The following is a 20,243-nucleotide window of genomic DNA, read 5'->3' on the forward strand; positions in this document are numbered from 1 at the left end:
ATGCAATTTGAATTTCGCTCTCAATTAATGTCGATATTGTTAACCTTAAAGTTAAAGTCACGTGATAGCAAGATAATATAATTATCAAAAAATGTGTTTATATATATTTCTATGTTAAATATATATGTTATGTATAAATGACATTTTTATATGTAAAAAGGTTATAAACTTTGTACAATAAATGATACTAAGAAAATGATAAACAAATTATCATAAAATATGGCGCCTGAAAGAATGAATGATAATAATGGAAATCAATTAAAAAATGTACCTAACATCATAACAAGGTATTAGTTTACTAAAAAAATATTTCAATTAGTATGATATTACAAATATTGTAATAATATACTTATAACAAATTGATAATAAACAATTTAAAAAAAATATCTATAATCTAAGATTTATCGATAAAAACTTAATATTTCATTAAGAAAATTAATAAAAATTATTTTATAAAAAAATCAGTAAAAATTATTTTTTAGATTTCAATTCAATTTCTAATTCAAAAATAATTTATAATAATAAAAAATTAAAGAATTTAAATAATTTTTTTTTATTAATAAAAAATTATTAAGAATAAATTTCCTTAATAATAAAATTAATAATAAATTTTTTCTTCTAAATATTAAAAATATTAATAATAAAATGATTTCATTGCAGTTTACCAAATGCATTATCACAATTTCCTGTTTCAAATATTCAATCGGGAAATCCTCCACCTGTACCTCCACGTCAACCAGTCCAAAATTATTATGGATTTAATGATCATAGATTGTTTGGACCAAATTATTATAATGGATATGGTTTGAGTTACAATAACCAATATAGAGGATTTAATGGAAATTCATATAATCCAATATATTCTAATTATAATAATTATGGAATATTTGGTGGACATAGTAGTGATGCTGAAAATAGGTACGTTTGTTTTTAAAAATAATTTAAAAACAATATCAATATTTTTTAAGTTATTTATTATGTTAAGTTATTTAAAATTAAAATAATTTTATATATATAATAATTATATAATAATAATTATATCTTTATTTTCATATATAATTTTTTAAATAATTTTTTAAATAAATTTATCTTTTAATAATTCTTTAATATCTATTAATAAAATAATTTTTATAATTTCAATTAAATCTGAAATTTTGTGAGATGTAATTATAAATTTATGAATCTGACAAATAATATTTATAGTTAAATTATATATAGTTAAATTATATAAGTAAAATATAGAAAAAAATAAAATATATATATGATAATTTTGATTAAAATAGTTTATATATATATTAGTAATATTGTTTTTAATTATTTTTGCAGATTTTTCCATTATGTTGAAGAAACTACCAGACCAACATTCCATTTAATCGAAACAATTCTTCATACATTTTCATCTATGACAATGCTTTTAGAATCTACATATTTTGCTTTAACAAATTCATTTAGAGCAATTTTAAATGTTGCAGAAAATATTGGAAAATTACGATCGACTCTAAATCAGCTATTTAGCACATTTGCTTTAATTAAATTTTTAAAATGGTTATATAAAAAGATTATATATACTATTGGTAAGATTTATTAATATGACATGAATTTAGAATTTTTATACTTATAATGAATATTATTAATATATTATATTAATTATATTCTATTATAAATAACAAATTTATTATTTTTTTAGGTTTTAAAAATCAAGATTTAATAAATGAAGAATTATGGAATAAATCATTAACAAAAATTGAAGGTGAAAATGTTCATAATTCTTCTTTTTGGTCTGGATTTATAATATTTAGTATATTTTTTGTAGTACCATATATAATTCATAAAATTTCATATAATATTAAAAACATGCAAATGAAAGGTATTAAAATATAGGATGTATTATTATATAGTTAAATAATTATATTTTTAATAATTGTTTTAAATTTCATAATTTATATAATTTTTAGGAAAAGATTCAATAGAATGGCATCAAATTGAGGAACCTGCATATATTGCAACAGTGCTATATGATTTTATTGCAGCCAATAACGATGAACTTAATGTAAAAGCTGGTCAAAAAGTTTATCTTGCACCTAGAAATCTACAACCAAAGAATTTACCAGGATGGTGTAAAGTTAGTGATAATGTGAATATTGGTCTTATTCCTTACAATTATATTAAAGTTATAGGACAATTGAAGAAAATGAAAAAAAATAATGAAGTAATCCATCTAAATGAAGAAAAATCTTTAATAAATGAAAACTATAATAATACTGATTCAAAAACTATAAAAAATAATAAAAATATTGAAAATGAAGCATAGACAAATTAATTGATAATTAATTTGATAATTTTATTAATTTTTATAATTTTTAACAATAATAATTTAAAATCTATTTTCAAATATACAGAAATTGTTTAGCAATAAACAATTTAAAATATATATAAAAGAATATTTGTCAGATAAATTTTTTATTTTATTTTATAGATTATTTCATGATTTTTAATTTAGTATTTTTTAATATAAATAGAATTTTGAAGAAAAGAAAAAATTATTCATGAAATTAAAATATTAATATGTTATTATGTAATATGTATATTGTAATATGAAATTAATTTATTATTTTCATAGATATGATAATAAACTAATATACATGTATTTATATTCATACTGTAATTTATTTTATGTATTTTATTATTAAATTTCTATGAAGTTTTTATTTAAATTTTTATTTATAATAAAATGGGTATTTCAATAAATATTATTTTACTTATTATATTGAAAAAATTAAATATTAAAAAAATAATATATAATTTATTATTATTATATACTCGTATAAAAAATTTTAATTTCTAAAAAATTCGTTAAAAAAATAAACTCACTTCAAATGAGTTTAAGATTTTTTTTTAAGCAAGAAGTTGTACTTACCATAAGTAGATAAAAATTACAATAAAAAATAATTAAAATAAAGTAATTAATTAAAGTAAAAAAAAAGGAAATTGACTTTTAAGGAATATTTTTAAAAAATTTACAATCATTTTCACATAAAATATTTTATAGACATATATATATTGAACGTGTGTGTCATACGCGTTTTTACACACACATATATGTAATATATATATATATACATATATATATATATATATATATATATTTATAATTTACACTTTCTTTCTCTTTTCAACAATATCAACAACAAATTCTATATTCTACACAACAAATTTTTAGTCATTTAAGCATTCTAAAGAAGGGAATGTTTTGTTAAAAAGGAAAATAGAATGAAAAGAAGAGAAAAAGAAAATATGAAAGGAATTTTTTAATCAATGAATTTACGATTAGGATTGCATCCAAATAGAGCAGAACGTATATCCGGTATTAGTTGTTGTGCTATTAATTCTAATCGTGTTTCCAAGGTATTGCTAACTTTTATACGTCCTAAAAATAAATAAATTAATTATTTAATTTTAATTACCTTACAAATTATAAATATAAATTATAATAAAGAAATAAAAAATAAATTTTATTTTTTTATAATATATGATATATAATATATAAATTATAATATATAAATTATAATAATGTATAATAATATAATATAACTTATTTTATTAAGAAATATATGTATATATCTATATATATAAAATATATATACCTTTAGCCGCAAATAAATCAACACCACCACAACTATCAGAAGGAAGGAAATTATCTTGATCAACTTTAATCGTGACATCTTTTTTTGTTATTTGTTTATAAGCATTTTGAACAGAATCAAGAAGTGATTCTACCAAAGGAAGATCTACTTGACGGACACGAATAGTAACATGATTTTCTGTTAACTACAAATTAATAAAAATATGAAAATATTTCATAAACTGTTCAATTTCATAAAAATTCAATTTTTTTGTATAAAGTAAAAAAATAAATATATTATTAATATATCATAATAATACTATATAATAAAAATAAATAATATAATAAAATACATAAAAAAATACATTAAATTTATTAAATAATCATTAAAGTTAAATGGCTTTGTACCTGGCATAATCCTTGTACAATTAATAATTTTAAAATTTCTCTATATCGTGAAATATCTCTTGTTACTTCTCCTAGTCTTTTCCTAGCTTCATCTAATACATTACGTACATGATCTTCTCTAACCTTTAGAACTTTTAGACGAGCTTGATTCAACATATTAGATGATTGACTGTAAATAAAGAAAATTAAATTATAATATAAAATAAAACATAAACTTTAGAAAAGAAAAATTTCATTAAATTATAAGATCTTATATAAATATTTGCACAATATTCATATTGTTTTTATAATATTAAATATACATTTTTTTTTGAAGTTCTACTTGTTTTTCTTTCTTCTCATAATATTCCATAATTTTAAGTCTTTGTTGTTGAACTAAACGTCCTTTTTCAATATTAAATTCTTCTTCTGCTTTAGCATCAATTTCTTCTGCTTTTTCATTGGCTTCTTGTTCAATGAATGCCATCATATGATTAATCTATATAATAAAAAAAAATAATAAAATCTATAAATATAATGATCAAAATATAATATAGAAATATAATATAATAAATCAAGAATTTAATTAAATACAAAATTATTTAGAACTATATTTTTTTTCATTTTTCATAAAAATATAAATCTATAAATATTAATATCATAAATATTAATAAATTTAAAAACAATTTTATTAAATTAATATTTCTTCTATATAAAATATAAAATTTTTTTTTCTATATAAAATTAATTTTTAAAAATAATAAATCATATTACAAAAAAAACTAATTAAACAATTTTTTATTTTATAAATTAATAATAAATTATAAATTAATAATAATATATAATAAATATAAATATATAATAAATTAATATAAATTAATAATAAAATAATAAATTAATTATTTTTTAAGATTTTGATTTAAGAAAGAATATTTTTTCTATTAAAATTTAAATAAATTAATAAATAAAAAGACATAACAAACAAATTTTTATTTAAATTATTATCTTTAAATGAATATAGTTAAAACAATTTAATATATGTATTTTCAAAGAAGATAAAAGATAAAGATACAAGATAAATTAAAAAGATTTAAATAAAAAATATATTCATTAATATATAAAAAAAATTATTTAATTTATTTTTTCAAAATTATATAAATTATCTATTAATTTTTTTTTAGTTATAAATCATTTATAAATGATAAAAATTTATATATTAATATCATCATTATTTAAATTATTTTATTTATATCAAAAAGACGAAAAATTACAAGAATAAAAATCTGATAATAATAAAAAATTATATTTTATAATAATAAAAAATATTTCAAAGTAACAATATATAAAATATGCAAAAATAGCTTAAATCAATGCTGAATGGAAATTATATATTTTATTATAAATAATTTTTTACCTGTTTTTGTACATCTGCATCGCTTAATGCCATTTTGAAGTTTAAAAATTTGTCAAGTTTCTATAAATAATGAATTTTATAATTATTTTTAAGATATAATCGAATTTTTCAAAGAGTTAACGCCTACTGATGAAAGTATGTCCAGTTAATGACGATCATATGACACAGTAGTGTGTTCATAAAAATGATTTATTAAGTTGAAATATATTTTATGAAATGCATGTGTGTTCCCAAACGAATAAAAATTTAAATTTATTTTAAAAATAATTTAAAAAAAATATTTATTTACAAATATAATACAATATATATATTTCATATATAAAAATGTATATATATATATTTGATTTGTACTACTAGTTTAAATATAATATTTTTTTTATTGAAATCTTAAGAGTATTAAAAAAATAAATTTGAATAACTCTATATTCATAATAAAAATTAATAGATTATATTTTGATTAATATAAAATTATTTATGAAAAAATATTTTATTTAATATTTTCAACTAAAACTATTTTTGCTAAAGCTACAAGCAAAATACGATATAATATTTAATAAAAAAGTGTTATTGAAAAATATTATTTTATCATAAATATATTAAATATTTTCTTCATACAATAAAATAATACAATAAAGAATATAATAAAATCCATAAAAAAAAATTAAACCAATATATAAATTTAAAAAATTTTTCTTTATTCTGATATTTCAATATATTTTAAAAATTGAATTACCTAGTCCGTTTTCAGCGTGCGTGTGGGTGGTTGCTTTTCGTACTTTTATAAGAAAACATTATTCTTAATTGAAATTTTTCATATTATTACAATTTAACAACATAATTTATTTAAAAAAGTAACATAAATCGTGATAATTATTAAACGAATAAACTGTCAAATAAATTTTAAAAAGGTAATATTTTATTGAATCTAACCTAATAACACACATGCTTCTTTTGATTTTGATTTGATTTTCAAAAAAACGTCAACAAACTGTTTTTATCGGTATTTTGCTATTTTATAATCTTTTCAATTGTTTTTGATAATTAATGTCTTATTGGTCTCTTATACGTTTTGTTTCAAAACTTTGATCTTTGTTTATTGTACATTTAATTTTAAGGTTAAGTTATTAGTTTTCAAATTTAATGAATAATTATTTAAGAATGTTAAAATGTTTAAATAAGCATCGTAATCAATTATATAATTAAATTATTTTAATAATTGATTCTTTTGTAAAAAAAAATAATGTAAATTAAATTTTTTTTTTAAATTTACAAAGTCAGTTACAAAAATTAGTTAAAAATTTAATCATATTTTACACGATTTTTGTTGATGAGCAATTATTTAAATAATACTATCTTATCTTTAATTAACATTTAATTTCTATTAATAGTAGCTTATTTTAATTTTAATTCATGAAAGGATTAATAATATTAAAAGTTTATAGTGAAAATAATAAATAATTAAAACTAATAAAAATAGAATTGATTCTATTTCATTATATTCTTGTTGATATATGAATCCAGAAAAAAATAAGAGTTATATATTTTTTAGTTAATATATAGATATATTTTCATTATGTATTATATTAATATAAACAAAATTATTATTTATAAATATATCAAGATTTCATCAATTGAAATCTTTTAGAATTAATACATTATTAAATGTAAAAGTAAAGGTATGTTATCATAAATCATATGAAAATAATAAATCTATTATAACATCTATGTTATAAATCTATTATAATATCAAAAAATTTCCGGATATAAATGATTTTGAAAATTTTAATGATAAATTAATATTTTTAATATTTTTTCAAAGTTTAATTATAAGTTTAATTAAAATTATTTTATAGAATAATAGATACAAAGATGTCAAGTGCAGAATCATTAGCAGAAGTAACGGATGTAGTTCAAATTCTTAGACAATGGGAAGAGGAACATTCATCATCTACATATGATCCAGTTCCAACATTACGAAGACTGGCAGAAATTATAGAATTAGAAACAGAAAATTATTTAAAAATGGATCCAGATCCATTTGATGAAAGACATCCATCACGCACAGATCCAGAGTGTAATTTTGGACATATATTGAAAGTTCTATTTAGAAAAGACAATTTTATGACTAAAGTAGGTTTTAAAATATTAAATTAAAAAATAATAATTACAAATTTTTATAATATAAAAAATTATTATATAATATATTATTTAATTTTAACAGCTTATAAATGATTACTTAAGAGATACTTATTGGTCTCGTGCGGGTATTACGGGTCGTGATGTTAGAAAACTCAATATTGCAGCTTGTCGTCTTATGCTTGATATTCTTCCTGGTTTAGAAACTTCTGCAGTATTTCAACCAGATATGGAAGGACTCATTCATCGTTTGTTTTCTTGGGCAGAAAAAAGTGTAGAACCCTTACAAAGTTATGCAACTGGACTTGTAGCTGCTGCAATGGAAGTTCAAGAAATTGCTACAGGTTTTAATTAATTTTAAATAAAGCTTTAAATAAAAAATATTTCTTATTATTTAAAATAGAATTAAAAAAAGATTTTCTTTTTTATTAAAGGATTTAGAGAGCAGAATGCAAAAATGGTACCTTTGATGTTACAAAGGCTTCATAAATTGCAAGAAGAAGCTCAAGAAGAAAGACAACTTGCAGCTAATAATAGACCATTTGCACATTTTGGTCAAGATAGAAATAGTGGAGGAGATGGAGAAAATAAAGGTGTACCTGGGAAAAGAAAAGTAATAAGAATTTCATGTACATAATAATATTTAGCAATACATATCATTTTAAAAATATTAAATATCATGAATATTATAATATTACAAATTGAATTTATTTAAAATTAAATTTTATTCATAGGTGAGAGAAAAACGAAAAGAAAATGAAATTCTTAAGAATTCAAATCATAGTAATTATTTTTCTGAAGAAGAAGAAGACTGTGCAAGGTCTTCTGAAGATTCTGCTCCTTTACCTAAAAAAAAGAAAAGTGATGCAGAATGTGAAACTCCTATAAAAAATAATACTATATATCCAGAAATAATGTCTCCACCTTTGTCTGTGCCAAAAAATTCTAATTTTAATAATCAAATAACACCATCCAAGGCACAAAATGCATATAATAGATCATTAAATACTTCTTCTGTGCGATGTAATTTGCAAAAAAATTCTTCATCTTCAATGCAAAGTTCCGCTACATTATCTACATTATTAGAAGGAAATTCTAATTCTTCATGGGCAGAGATGGAATCATATGTTATTGGGAATGTACAAATGCATCCTCCAACATTAGCTACAAGACAAATGTTAATACTAAGGTAAAAATATTAATTTCAAATATTTATGAAATTTTTATTTTTATTTTGTATTAACAGGTATCTCACACCAATGGGTGAATATCAAGAATTTTTAGGTCATGTATTTGAACAAAATGCTTTGGAACTGATCCTTAAATATATTAATGTCAAAGAAACAAAAGACAGTCGCTTAGCTTTTGAAGCTTTAAAATATTTAGCTTCTCTCCTTTGTCATAAAAAATTTTCTATTGAATTTCTTAATGTTGGAGGTTTACAAAAACTATTAGATGTTCCAAGGCCCAGTGTTGCAGCTACTGGAGTCTCTATTTGTTTATATTATTTAGCATATTGTGAAGATGCAATGGAAAGAGTATGTCTACTGCCAAAGCATGTTATTTCAGATCTTGTTACCTATGCATTATGGTTATTAGAACGAAGTCATGACTCTGGAAGATGTCATGCTACAATGTTTTTTGGATTTTCTTTTCCATTTAAAGTAATACTTGAAGAATTTGATGCACAGGATGGACTTCGAAAACTTTTTAATGTGGTAAGTGTTACTTTAAAATGCTATAATTTTTTAATAATAAATTTTCTTATTGTTAATATATATATATATATTATTGTTATATATATATTGTTATATATTGTTATATATATATTAACAATATATATATATATTAACAATATATATATATATTAACAATATATATATATATATATTAATAATATATATATATATATATATATATATATATATATATATATATATTAACAATATATATATATATATATATATATTTTTTAAGATATCCACATTACCAATTTTAAATATAGAGGAGGAGCCAGCATTAAATGATGATGAAGAATGTGCTTCTAGACAAATAGTTAGGCATGTTGCAGTAGCTTTAAAACGATATATGGAAGCACATTTACATCTTAAAACAGAACAATTACAAAGAGCAGAAAATGTTAGAGCAGAGCGTGACACATGGCAACCATCATTACCTCCTTATAAAGCTGTAAAATTAAGCAGTGAAGAAGTTCAAGCAAAGGTAAAGATATTAAATATATATTTAAAAATATATATAATTTATTATTTATTATATTATTTATTATTTAATATTTATTATTTATTTATTTTAATGAATTATTTTATATTATTTGAAAAATTATAATTATGTAATATTAAAACATTATTGAAATATCATAATTCATGAAATATAAAAATATAAAATTTTTCAATATTCAATTCTTGTATTATACAAATTTTTGGTCGTAAAAAAAAAATGATTGTGTAGCTAATTTTATTCTTGTGAAAGTAAAAGTTTCTAAAATATAATTGTATTATAGCCATATTCCTATTCATATTTCTCTTAAAAATTCAACACAATAAATAACATTTTCTAAATATATATAAAATATATATATGTGTTATATCTTAAAAATAATATTACAATATATTTATATTTATTAGCCTAAAAAATAAAATGCAATAATTTTCTTAATCTCTTAACTATTATTCCTCTTTTTCTTTTGTCCTTTTATATTGAATAATCAAATGATTATTATATTACTATTATTTAATATTTAAATAATTTTACTGAAATTATTTTTAATAAACTTATAGGTAGAAATCCTTCAAGAATTAATGTCTGTAAGAGCAGTATGGCCACCAGTAGAAGAATTATATCGTCTTGGAGGCATAACACTTCTTCTTCAAATTATTGCCTTTGCTAGGGAATGGAATTATAGTGGCAGGGTTCATACAACTTCCAGTGCAGAAACAGTTCGCTCTTGTTTAGATGTAATAGCTATTTGTTCTGTAGTGCCAAAAGTGATGTTGTTACTTTGTGAAAGAGTAGACATGCCTGATATGTCAATGACAATGGCAATTAACTTACTCTTAGCTGCAGCAGAATGTGAAATTATTGCAGATCCTGATGTACAACGAGCTGCACTAAGAGCTGTAATTAATTGTGTCTGTGCTCCAATAAATAGGGTAATTATTTACATTAAATAATACATTTTTAAATAAAAAGATAATACATTCTTATATATACTTATGCATATTTATTATTTCTTAAGATCGATTGTTTAAATGAACAAATAATATATAAATATTATTTTCTAATAATATAATATTTAATTCCAAAAGTTAAGATTTATTAATTTCTTTACTATAAATTTTATTTATTTATTAAGAAAATATATCATATGAAATAATATTTCAAAAAATGAAATATTAAAACTTTCATTAATAATCACATATATTTCTTTTTATTTGATTATTTTTTATTTTTTTTCATTTCAAAAATGAAATAAATTAAAAAAAAAAAAATATTTTTTATTATTTAGTAATAGTATATTTAGTATTGCTATTTTCTTATTTTTAATTATTTTGATCATTTATTTTGATAAAAAACGAAATAATTCGTGAATATAATCTTATGATTATAATCTAATTTTCATTAAAGTACACTTTTAATTCATTTTATTTAATAATATCCATTGTAAATATTGATCGCAAAGTTGATATGAATTTTTTTATTAACGCAGTTTTTCGTTTCATTTTTTTCGTTTTATTATATATTATTCATTATATATACTATTTATTATATGTCCGGAATATATGACAAATGTTTTTAGAATTAATTTCAATTACAACGAATTTAAAACAGCACAAAATAGCACATTTTTTGCGAGCAAAAATTGTAGAGATTTGTCTACTATTCTTCTTTGTATTATTTATATATTTCAATAAGTTATAAATGACTTTCTAGATTCTTTTCAAAGATTTTTTAATTTCAAAATAATTTGAATTTCTCGTTTTAATTTTTTCCGCAACCTATATATATATAATAAATATAAATAATTCTAAAATTTATATAACAACGTTTGCATGATTCAAAATTCAAAAAGATACTAGAAAGATACTAAGAAATGTAAATAAAAGTTCAAATGTGCTATCATTTTCATAAGCGTTTATCTTTTTTTTAAATAAACAAATTTATATAAAATTAATAAATTTCAATTTTTAATTAAATATTATATTATTAAAAAAAATAAAATTTTATGTATCATTGAATTTAGACAATTTTCAATCTATATCTGAAAAATATAAAATTATAATAATAAATATAAAAATAATATTATTTGTGTTGTCTTTTTTAAGAATATAAATATTGAATAATCGAAAATCTTAGAATAATTTATGTTAATTATTTGTTTGCTTTTCATTACAGATTGGTGGTAATGTAGCAAGATATTCAGTAACAGGTTCTGCTAAGAAAAAAGCAAATAATAATAGTGAAGAATTAATACAAAAAATTTGGGGAAGTGTCAGATCTAATAATGGAATAATGGTACATATTTTTAAATTTTAATGTTTTTTTCTTTTTATAATTATTTCTTCTATTTTTGATAATGATATTAATATGTTTTATAATATAATTATTATAATTACTATATACTATTAATTATATTTTTATAATATAATTAAAAGTACCAAAAATATATAGAATATTTATTAAGTTATAAACAATTTAAGTTTGCATAAATGAAGCAAAATAGAGACAATGAGAAGCAATGTGATAGAAATAGAATCATTTTATTTCTACATTACTTTATCTAAAAATTAAATTATTTATAATAATTTAATAAATAATTCTTAATTGATATTTTTATATATCAAATTTTATATTTGTTTTAGCTTTTAGAATCAATTTTCCAAATATATCTGATGAATATATTAATATTTCATATATATATATATATATATATATATATATATACATATATAATTAATTATATTATATTAATTAAATATATAGAGAGTATCATTAATTTGATTATCTTAAATATTTCATTTATTTTTTTAGAATAGAATAAAATATCAAAGAAAAACATTATACTATTATGATATTATAAATAAAAAATTTTTTTCAAGGTATATATTATTCTGTTATGAATATAATTTTAACTATTTGTTAAATTAAATTTTCATTTAATTAATTTCATTTAATAATCTTTTTATCATAATTATTTTATTATTTGTATTAATTAATCAACTTTTGAAATTTTAGTTTTAATCAACTTTTTAAATTTCAAAGTCATATAAAAGTCATATATATATAAATCAGATCTGGCTAATTGATTCATAAATGTCAATTGTATCTTAGAAGAGCAATAGAAAAATTTCTACATTTGTAAAGTTTTGAATATATGAGTTTTATTATTACCAATGTATAACTTATGTAATATTTTTTTAGTCGCTTTGTTCATAATTATATTTTGTTTCATTGATTAGGCATAATAATAATTACTTTGCTCATGATGAAGAAGAGATTTAACTAAAAGCATTTGAGAAAAAGGAATAAGAAAACCGGCTAATTAAAAACCACACTCACATGGCTCGCAAAAAGACTGAGTTTGTTATAGATCATTAGATTTATCTTTGCAGTTATTATGTCTCTATATAAATTAAAATATATAATATAGTTTCATTTGAAAAAAATATTATTAATGATTTTGAAATCTAAAAAAAATATGAAATAAGAAAAATTTTTTGCTTATAATATATGCTTTTTTAAATCAAAGCATTACAAGCAACATATTATTTGTTTTCTTTGAAATTTTTGAAATTTGTTTTTGAAATTTTTTTTGTCATAAATGAAATATTTAAGATTAATAAATAAAATATAGAATATATAAAATGACTCATAAATTTATAATATAAATGATATAATAATCAGAGAAATTCTATGGTTTGAAATAAAATGAAAATCAAAAATAATAAAATTGATGATTCGTAAATGATTCATTTATGAAAAAAAATATATTTGAAGATCGAGTAATATCTGACTTTATGATTTTCATTACAAAATATTCTTGTGACTATTTTGTACATGATAAATGTTGGAGTTTATTTACTATCAAGATATTATTACTGACAGAAAGGGTTAGGATTTGATTATTCATTGAGGAAAATTTTTGAATGAAATGAATGATAAGTAATGAATGAAGTAAATGACTAATGTATTGAATGAAGAATAAAAAGTTGAATTGGTATTAATAATAGCTTGATAATAAACAAGCTCTGATATTATATTATGTACAAAAACACAATATATTTATATTATGTACAAATCACAATTTTACAATTTTAGTGAAATTTCTAAAATCAAATATTATAAAATAAATATAATTAAATGCATACATATTTGATTTTTTTGATTAATAAAGTATAAAATTTTGTTATTTTTAATTTTTTTTTACTTTGTAATTATATTTAAAACAAAAATATACATATATAAAGTGTATATAAGTATATATATATATATAAAGTATTCATTTTATTTAAATATAATAAAATATTTTAAAACATCACTTTTATGCCAAAGTGCAATTTGATGACTTATAAAAGTTTATATTTTAAATGTAAAATAAAAAGATAGTTATCAGGATCAGAACGATTATCAGGAACATATATGTCAGTATTATTTAAAAATTTAATTTGATTATAAAATATCGTTTTTTTATCATTGAAATGAAGTATAAAAAAATAATATTGATGTTTTTATTCAAATAAAAAATTTTATTATTCTTTGATATAAAGATGATATTTCTATAAATTTGTAGAAAAATTATTAGTAATAATTTTTCACATAATGTATCTCTTTTTATTCTTTTTTTTAATTTTTATAAAAATATTTTTTTTTTTTATAATACTTTCTTTATATTTCATTTTATTTAAGTAAAATAGACATCTTGTGAATTATATTAAAATGTTAAATAGTATATATGTATATATATAAAAATATTAAAATTTCAAAAAATTTAATGTATATATTTTTATAATTTATATTTTTTAATAATTTTTCATTTTCATTTTTTTTTTGTCAATTTAATTTAAATTTTTCTTTTTATTTTATAGGTTTTATTACAATTGATGATGGTTAAAACTCCAATCACAGATGCAGACAGTATAAGAGCATTAGCTTGTCGTGCTTTGGCAGGTTTGGCAAGAAGCGAAAAAGTCAGACAAATAATTAGCAAACTTCCAATGTTTACTGATGGACAAATTCAAGCACTTATGAAGGATCCAATACTTCAAGAAAAAAGACAAGAACATGTTATGTTTCAAAAATATGCTTTAGAGCTAATGGGAAGAGTTTCTGGAGAAGCAAAACCTACTGGAGCAGAATATGAAATTTCTTTAGCTAGCTTACATAGAGTAAATTTAAAAAATTTTATTAATTTATTTATAATTTATAATTCAATTCGATTATTATATTATTATGTTCTTCATATTTTCTAATATATTTTATTTCATTTTGTTGTTTGTTTTTCCAACTTTATAGGCAAATGTAGTAGCACAAACAAGAATACAATACAATGAACAACAATTAAATCAATTAATATATCAACATTTAATGTCAAAAGGCTTAACAGAAACTGCATCAACACTTCATAAAGAAGCAAATTTAGATTTTTCTGCTATTATGAAACCAGTATGTACATATCAACCATTCACTTATCGTAGTCCTGCAACTACTGGGGTGAGTTATTAATATAAATAATTTTAAATAATTTAAAATTTACTAAAAATATAATAAATTCTATTTATTAAAAAATATAATAAAAATATAAAAATTTATTCAGACAAGAAATGGGTTTTCTCCTGGTGCAACAGTAAATTTGTACAATACAAACAGATGTAATCAAAGAGAAGTCACTTCTCGAAACAATACCACTCCTACTTCATCATTTAGGTATATATCTCATTCAAATAATAGTTCAAGTTCATCATCTTTATCTTCTGGAAATAATATGCGCATGAAACATTCTGATTGTCTCAATCAGAATGTTGTTTCAAATAGCACAAATCAATTAATTAAACTACAAATTAATCAAAAGTAAGTTTATATTTTATAATAACTTTAATTATTAATTTAATTAGTTTAAAAATTATAGATATGATTTTATTAAAAATTATAAATAATTTTAGGAAAAGTCAAGTTGATAAACAACCTCTAGTCAATCAAATAAATTGTCACTTAATTAATCAGCCAACAGTATGTCGATCACTACAAAAGCAAATTTCAAGAGATCCTGCGGGTGGTGGAGGACCTGGAGTAGCTACATCAAATCCATCTACTATAACATTAGATTCCATTATAACGGAATATTTAACTAATCAACATGCATTATGTAAAAATCCTATGGTTACTTGTCCACAATTTAATCTCTTTGAGTATGTACTTTTTATTCTGTTAATTACATTTTTGTAATTACATGAGCTATAAAATTAATTTTATTTATAAAATATATATTATTTATTAATTAATTCTTATTATTATAATAAAATAATTTTTTTTTATTTCAGACCACATAAATGTCCAGATCCTTGTACAAAGAATTCTATACCAACAAATGTAACAGTAAGACTGGCTAAACGAGCATTAGGCATAGATGGTAGAAGATTGGATAGAAGACTTATTTATAGTCGATTTTGTCCTGTAAAAACTTTTCGGCCTACAGATGTTGCAACTTTCACCTATTGTATCTTTTCAGTAATGTTATCTTTATTTTTATTAATATTAAAAATGTATAAATTCGATATAATTTTTAATTAATTTTAATCAAAAAATAAAAAATTATTTGATTATATTTTTATTATTTTTTATTAATATAAATAAATGTTTAATAAATTAAATTAAACTCATAATATATATTTATAATATGTAAAATCCATATTCTAACTTTTAATATATCTTATTATTTTTACAGCCATGTCAACAATATTTAATGTTAGGTACTTATGCAGGAGATGTAAAAATGTACAATATACATACAGGATTAGAAGAAGCAACATATTCATGTCATGAATCTTATGTTTATCACATGGAATGCAATCAACGTGGAAATTTATTATTAACTTCTACTCCATGGAGAAGTCCTATGTCTGTACTTTGGAGTATAGGAACATTCTTTGATTTAAAATTATCTTTAGAAAATGTAGAATATGTTGAATTTGGAAAACTTCAAGACAGAATTATTGGAACTGATAGCGATATTGCAACAGTATGTATTTTATATTTAATATGCAATTATATCATGGAATAAAATTTTAATGAAATTTTTAAATTTTTATAAATTACAATTAAAAAATATATAATTATCTTTATAATTTTTTTTAGATTTATGATATAGCTACTGGACAATTATTAACTAGTTTTGCCCCTACAATTTCTAATAGATATACTATGAATCGTGCTACTTTTAGTATGAATGATGAATTAGTCTTACATGATGGAATTTTATGGGATGCAAATTCAGGAAAACAAATTCATAAATTTGATAAATTAAATCAAACACTTAATGGAGTTTTTCATCCTAATGGTATTGATATAAATATATATAATTTAATAATTTAATATATATTATATAATAATAAATATATATTATAATATATATTTAATATATTATACTATATATATATATATAGTATAATATATTAAATATATATATATATATTATACTATATATATATAATACTAATTTTTATATTTCTTTTATTCTCTAAAATTTCTCTAAAATCAATACTAAAAATATTAATGTTCTATTAATATTTTAACTCTGTATAGAATTAAATATAATTTATTAATATAAGAAAAAAGATATAATTAATATTAATATTAAATAATTTTTTATCAATAGGTATAGAAGTAGTATCAAACACGGAAGTTTGGGATTTAAGAACTTTTCATTTGTTGAAAACAGTGCCAACTCTTGATCAAATGGAAGTAATTTTTTCTCCTGTTAATGATATCATATATGCTGTATCTTTGGAGAAAGAAAACATAGATGAAGCTAACTATATTACTTCATTTAAAACATTAGATGCTTTAGATTACAGTAATATTGGTAATTAAATTAATAATTCTAATATAAATTATAATTTTTATAATTTTAATTTATTAATAATTTATAATTTTGGATTTTAAAAAATTTTTAATTTTTTGCACATTTTAAGTTAATAAAATTTTAAAGATATTTCAGAATTATTATAATAATTAAATGGTTACAGCTACTTATGATGTTAGAAGAGGAGTTTATGGATTGGCTTGTAATAAATTTGACACACAAATAGCAGTAGTCGAGATACTTAATGAATTTGATGATAATCACGAATCCAGTGTCAGATTATATGATGTTGGTAGAAGAAAATGTGATAAAGATGAAACGGATGAAGATGACGATGAAGAAGATCTTGATGCAAGTGATGATGATGGTTCGAATTCCAGTTCTGATGATAATAACGCTGATGGTTTGTATTTATTATGTTAAAATATTTTAATACTAAAATTTTGTATTATAAATATTTTTTTAATTAGTATATCAAGTAATTTAAATATTTTCATTAATTTTTTAATTTATCTTAATTTTTTTATGTAATTAATAATTATAAAATCTGATACAGAAATCATCATTTAAAATATTTATAAATATTATCATTATCATAATTATCATTATTATTATTATCATCATATTTATCATTATTATTATTATATAACTACTATTATTTTAAATACATAATATTTATTATTATTATAAATGATGAGCCATTTTTATTTTTTTATACAGAGTGTTGATATATTTATGGAAATTTTTCATCTTTGGAAATTTGATTCTAAAGGGCGAAATATAAAAGGTGTTGTACAAAAATATTGATTGAAATTTGTTTATTATAAATCATTTAAATTTCTTAAATGAAGCAAAACAGAAACGAAGTAAGATTTTTATTTCTTCTATTTATCATGCTATTGTTTTACATTTCATTTAAATTACTTATAATTTATTAAATAAGCTTTAATCGATACTTTTGTATACTTTTGTATACTTTTTATATATGTATTTTATATATATTTTATATATATATATTTTTGTACAACTTTTGTGTTTTATAGAATAATTTTTAAAAAATAAATATTATTAACATCTTGTATATAAAAGTTATTAGTTATATTGTTTTGCAAATATAATAATATTTTTTTTTAAATAGATGCGGATAATCCAGATGCAGCAGCAGAAGAGAATGGTGATGAAAATGAGCGAAATAACCGTGAAAATAATGATGACGATGATGATGATGACGAAGATGATTCAGGTGATGGGGATGATTCTGGAGATGATATGACACATTACAGCGGATCTCCTGATTCTCCTGATATTTTTCTTTCTGATATTGATCTTGAAAGTCTTTCTTCATCATCATGAAATTTTGTCTTCAATAGTTCCAATACATTATACATACAAGTTTATTTCACTTTTGATCAATCAATGGAGACTGAAAGAAGTTTCATTATAATATAATATTTTTAATAACGTTATTATAATTATTGGCGAAATGGAAATATGCATTTAAGTAAATAGAAATATTATGACGTTATTAAAAATTTGTAATGCTTTATTTATTTATCTCATATATTTTTTATATATGAAATGATATAATTTTATTATGAATTCACATGAAGTTTGGATTATGCAGAAAAAAATTTAAAAATATTATATAAATTACAATTAATCAAATAATTTGAATCAAATTACGCAAATTTTGTTCAAACATTTAATTTGAGAATTTGATATTAAATATTTTTAATAAAATTTTTATTAAAAAATATTCAAATATATTCCTTTCGCCAATATTGAAATAAAACAATGTTATGATTGAAAATTGGCCAATGAAATAATTCTAAAATCAATTTTCTTAAAAATGATTAGAAAGCTATACGATAAAGGTGATTAATAGCTGATATAATTTTGATTAAGATTGTTTCTTTTATCGATAGATTTAAATGTATATATTATTATTTAAGATATTTGTTGTTCACTAAACATGAATCAGATATTCTTTACTCAATACTTATTTATAAAAAATTCACTTACTGTTCAAAACAATTGCGAAAATTTTTATTGATCAATAGATCATGTTTAAACTTGTTAAAAACAGATCTTATTTTTAGGTAACTCATTAAACAGCAAATTTCAAGATTCTTTAATCATACACTAATGTATATGAAAAAAGAATGTGAGCGAGAGAGTATGAGAAAGAATAAATGAGAGATTGTAAAAAGTTAATTCGATTCTGTCATTTGTTATTAATAAAAAAATCGTAAATTTGTATAGGCTTGCTAATAAATAGAACCACGCTTTATCATGAATTTTTAGCAAACCTACCAATGTTTTTTTATTTTGTTTTTCTTTATATTCAAATTAAAAAGAATTTTTGATAAAATATTTATTGATATTATATATGAAAATATTTGTTAATAAGTTAAATAATTAAATAAAAATCCGAAAACGTGAAAGTATTGAGTATTCGAGTATTCGAATTAAATGGAATTAAATTAAATTTTTGAAAATATAGATTTGCAAAAATTTTGAATATCTGATGGAAAATTATTTCAATCAGAATTTTCAAAAAAATTGTATTTCAGGAACTTTGAACCATG

General features: G+C 19.4%; 3 protein-coding genes across 3 annotated transcripts; 2 read left to right on the forward strand and 1 right to left on the reverse strand.

The window, feature by feature from the left end:
* The first annotated feature begins 28 nt into the window (after positions 1 to 28).
* Positions 29 to 2,311, forward strand: LOC727257 (peroxisomal membrane protein PEX13). Its single transcript, XM_026440842.1, has 5 exons — positions 29 to 287; positions 661 to 918; positions 1,327 to 1,574; positions 1,688 to 1,867; positions 1,956 to 2,311. Exons 1-5 carry the CDS (start codon positions 220 to 222, stop codon positions 2,309 to 2,311), a joined length of 1,110 nt encoding a protein of 369 aa, XP_026296627.1. The 5' UTR covers positions 29 to 219.
* A 977-nt stretch (positions 2,312 to 3,288) lies between these two features.
* LOC552720 (V-type proton ATPase subunit E) lies at positions 3,289 to 5,591 on the reverse strand. The gene is made up of 5 exons (XM_625095.6): positions 5,424 to 5,591; positions 4,333 to 4,508; positions 4,031 to 4,199; positions 3,645 to 3,828; positions 3,289 to 3,427 (listed from the first exon to the last, which is right to left on the reverse strand). Exons 1-5 carry the CDS (start codon positions 5,454 to 5,456, stop codon positions 3,309 to 3,311), a joined length of 681 nt encoding a protein of 226 aa, XP_625098.1. The 5' UTR covers positions 5,457 to 5,591; the 3' UTR covers positions 3,289 to 3,308.
* Positions 5,592 to 6,154: 563 nt separating this feature from the next.
* On the forward strand, positions 6,155 to 19,952 carry LOC412676 (protein mahjong). Its single transcript, XM_396132.7, has 19 exons — positions 6,155 to 6,331; positions 7,277 to 7,553; positions 7,645 to 7,903; positions 7,994 to 8,172; positions 8,294 to 8,748; positions 8,806 to 9,277; positions 9,537 to 9,782; positions 10,358 to 10,729; positions 11,973 to 12,092; positions 14,663 to 14,962; positions 15,090 to 15,287; positions 15,391 to 15,644; positions 15,737 to 15,982; positions 16,115 to 16,301; positions 16,519 to 16,812; positions 16,929 to 17,130; positions 17,449 to 17,655; positions 17,819 to 18,058; positions 18,794 to 19,952. The coding sequence occupies exons 2-19, from the start codon at positions 7,293 to 7,295 to the stop codon at positions 19,006 to 19,008; spliced, it is 4,707 nt and encodes a 1,568-aa protein (XP_396132.4). The 5' UTR covers positions 6,155 to 6,331; positions 7,277 to 7,292; the 3' UTR covers positions 19,009 to 19,952.
* The last annotated feature ends 291 nt before the right edge of the window (positions 19,953 to 20,243 follow it).

The sequence above is a fragment of the Apis mellifera genome, linkage group LG5 (genome assembly GCF_003254395.2).
Source record: "Apis mellifera strain DH4 linkage group LG5, Amel_HAv3.1, whole genome shotgun sequence".
NCBI lineage: Eukaryota > Metazoa > Arthropoda > Insecta > Hymenoptera > Apidae > Apis > Apis mellifera.

Bases quoted from the DNA above. Each gene is read 5' to 3' on its own strand.
- LOC727257 (XM_026440842.1), top strand. From the start codon at position 220: ATGGCGCCTGAAAGAATGAATGATAATAATGGAAATCAATTAAAAAAT. The intron at 288-660 runs GTATTAGTTTAC...ATTTCATTGCAG, and splicing joins GTACCTAACATCATAACAAG to TTTACCAAATGCATTATCAC. The intron at 1,868-1,955 runs GTATTAAAATAT...TATAATTTTTAG, and splicing joins TAAAAACATGCAAATGAAAG to GAAAAGATTCAATAGAATGG.
- LOC552720 (XM_625095.6), bottom strand. From the start codon at position 5,456: ATGGCATTAAGCGATGCAGATGTACAAAAACAG. The intron at 4,200-4,332 runs GTATATTTAATA...CTTTATTTACAG, and splicing joins GTAGAACTTCAAAAAAAAAT to TCAATCATCTAATATGTTGA. The intron at 3,428-3,644 runs GTATATATATTT...ATTTATTTTTAG, and splicing joins TGATTTATTTGCGGCTAAAG to GACGTATAAAAGTTAGCAAT.
- LOC412676 (XM_396132.7), top strand. From the start codon at position 7,293: ATGTCAAGTGCAGAATCATTAGCAGAAGTAACGGATGTAGTTCAAATT. The intron at 12,093-14,662 runs GTACATATTTTT...TTTATTTTATAG, and splicing joins GATCTAATAATGGAATAATG to GTTTTATTACAATTGATGAT. The intron at 15,645-15,736 runs GTAAGTTTATAT...AAATAATTTTAG, and splicing joins AAACTACAAATTAATCAAAA to GAAAAGTCAAGTTGATAAAC.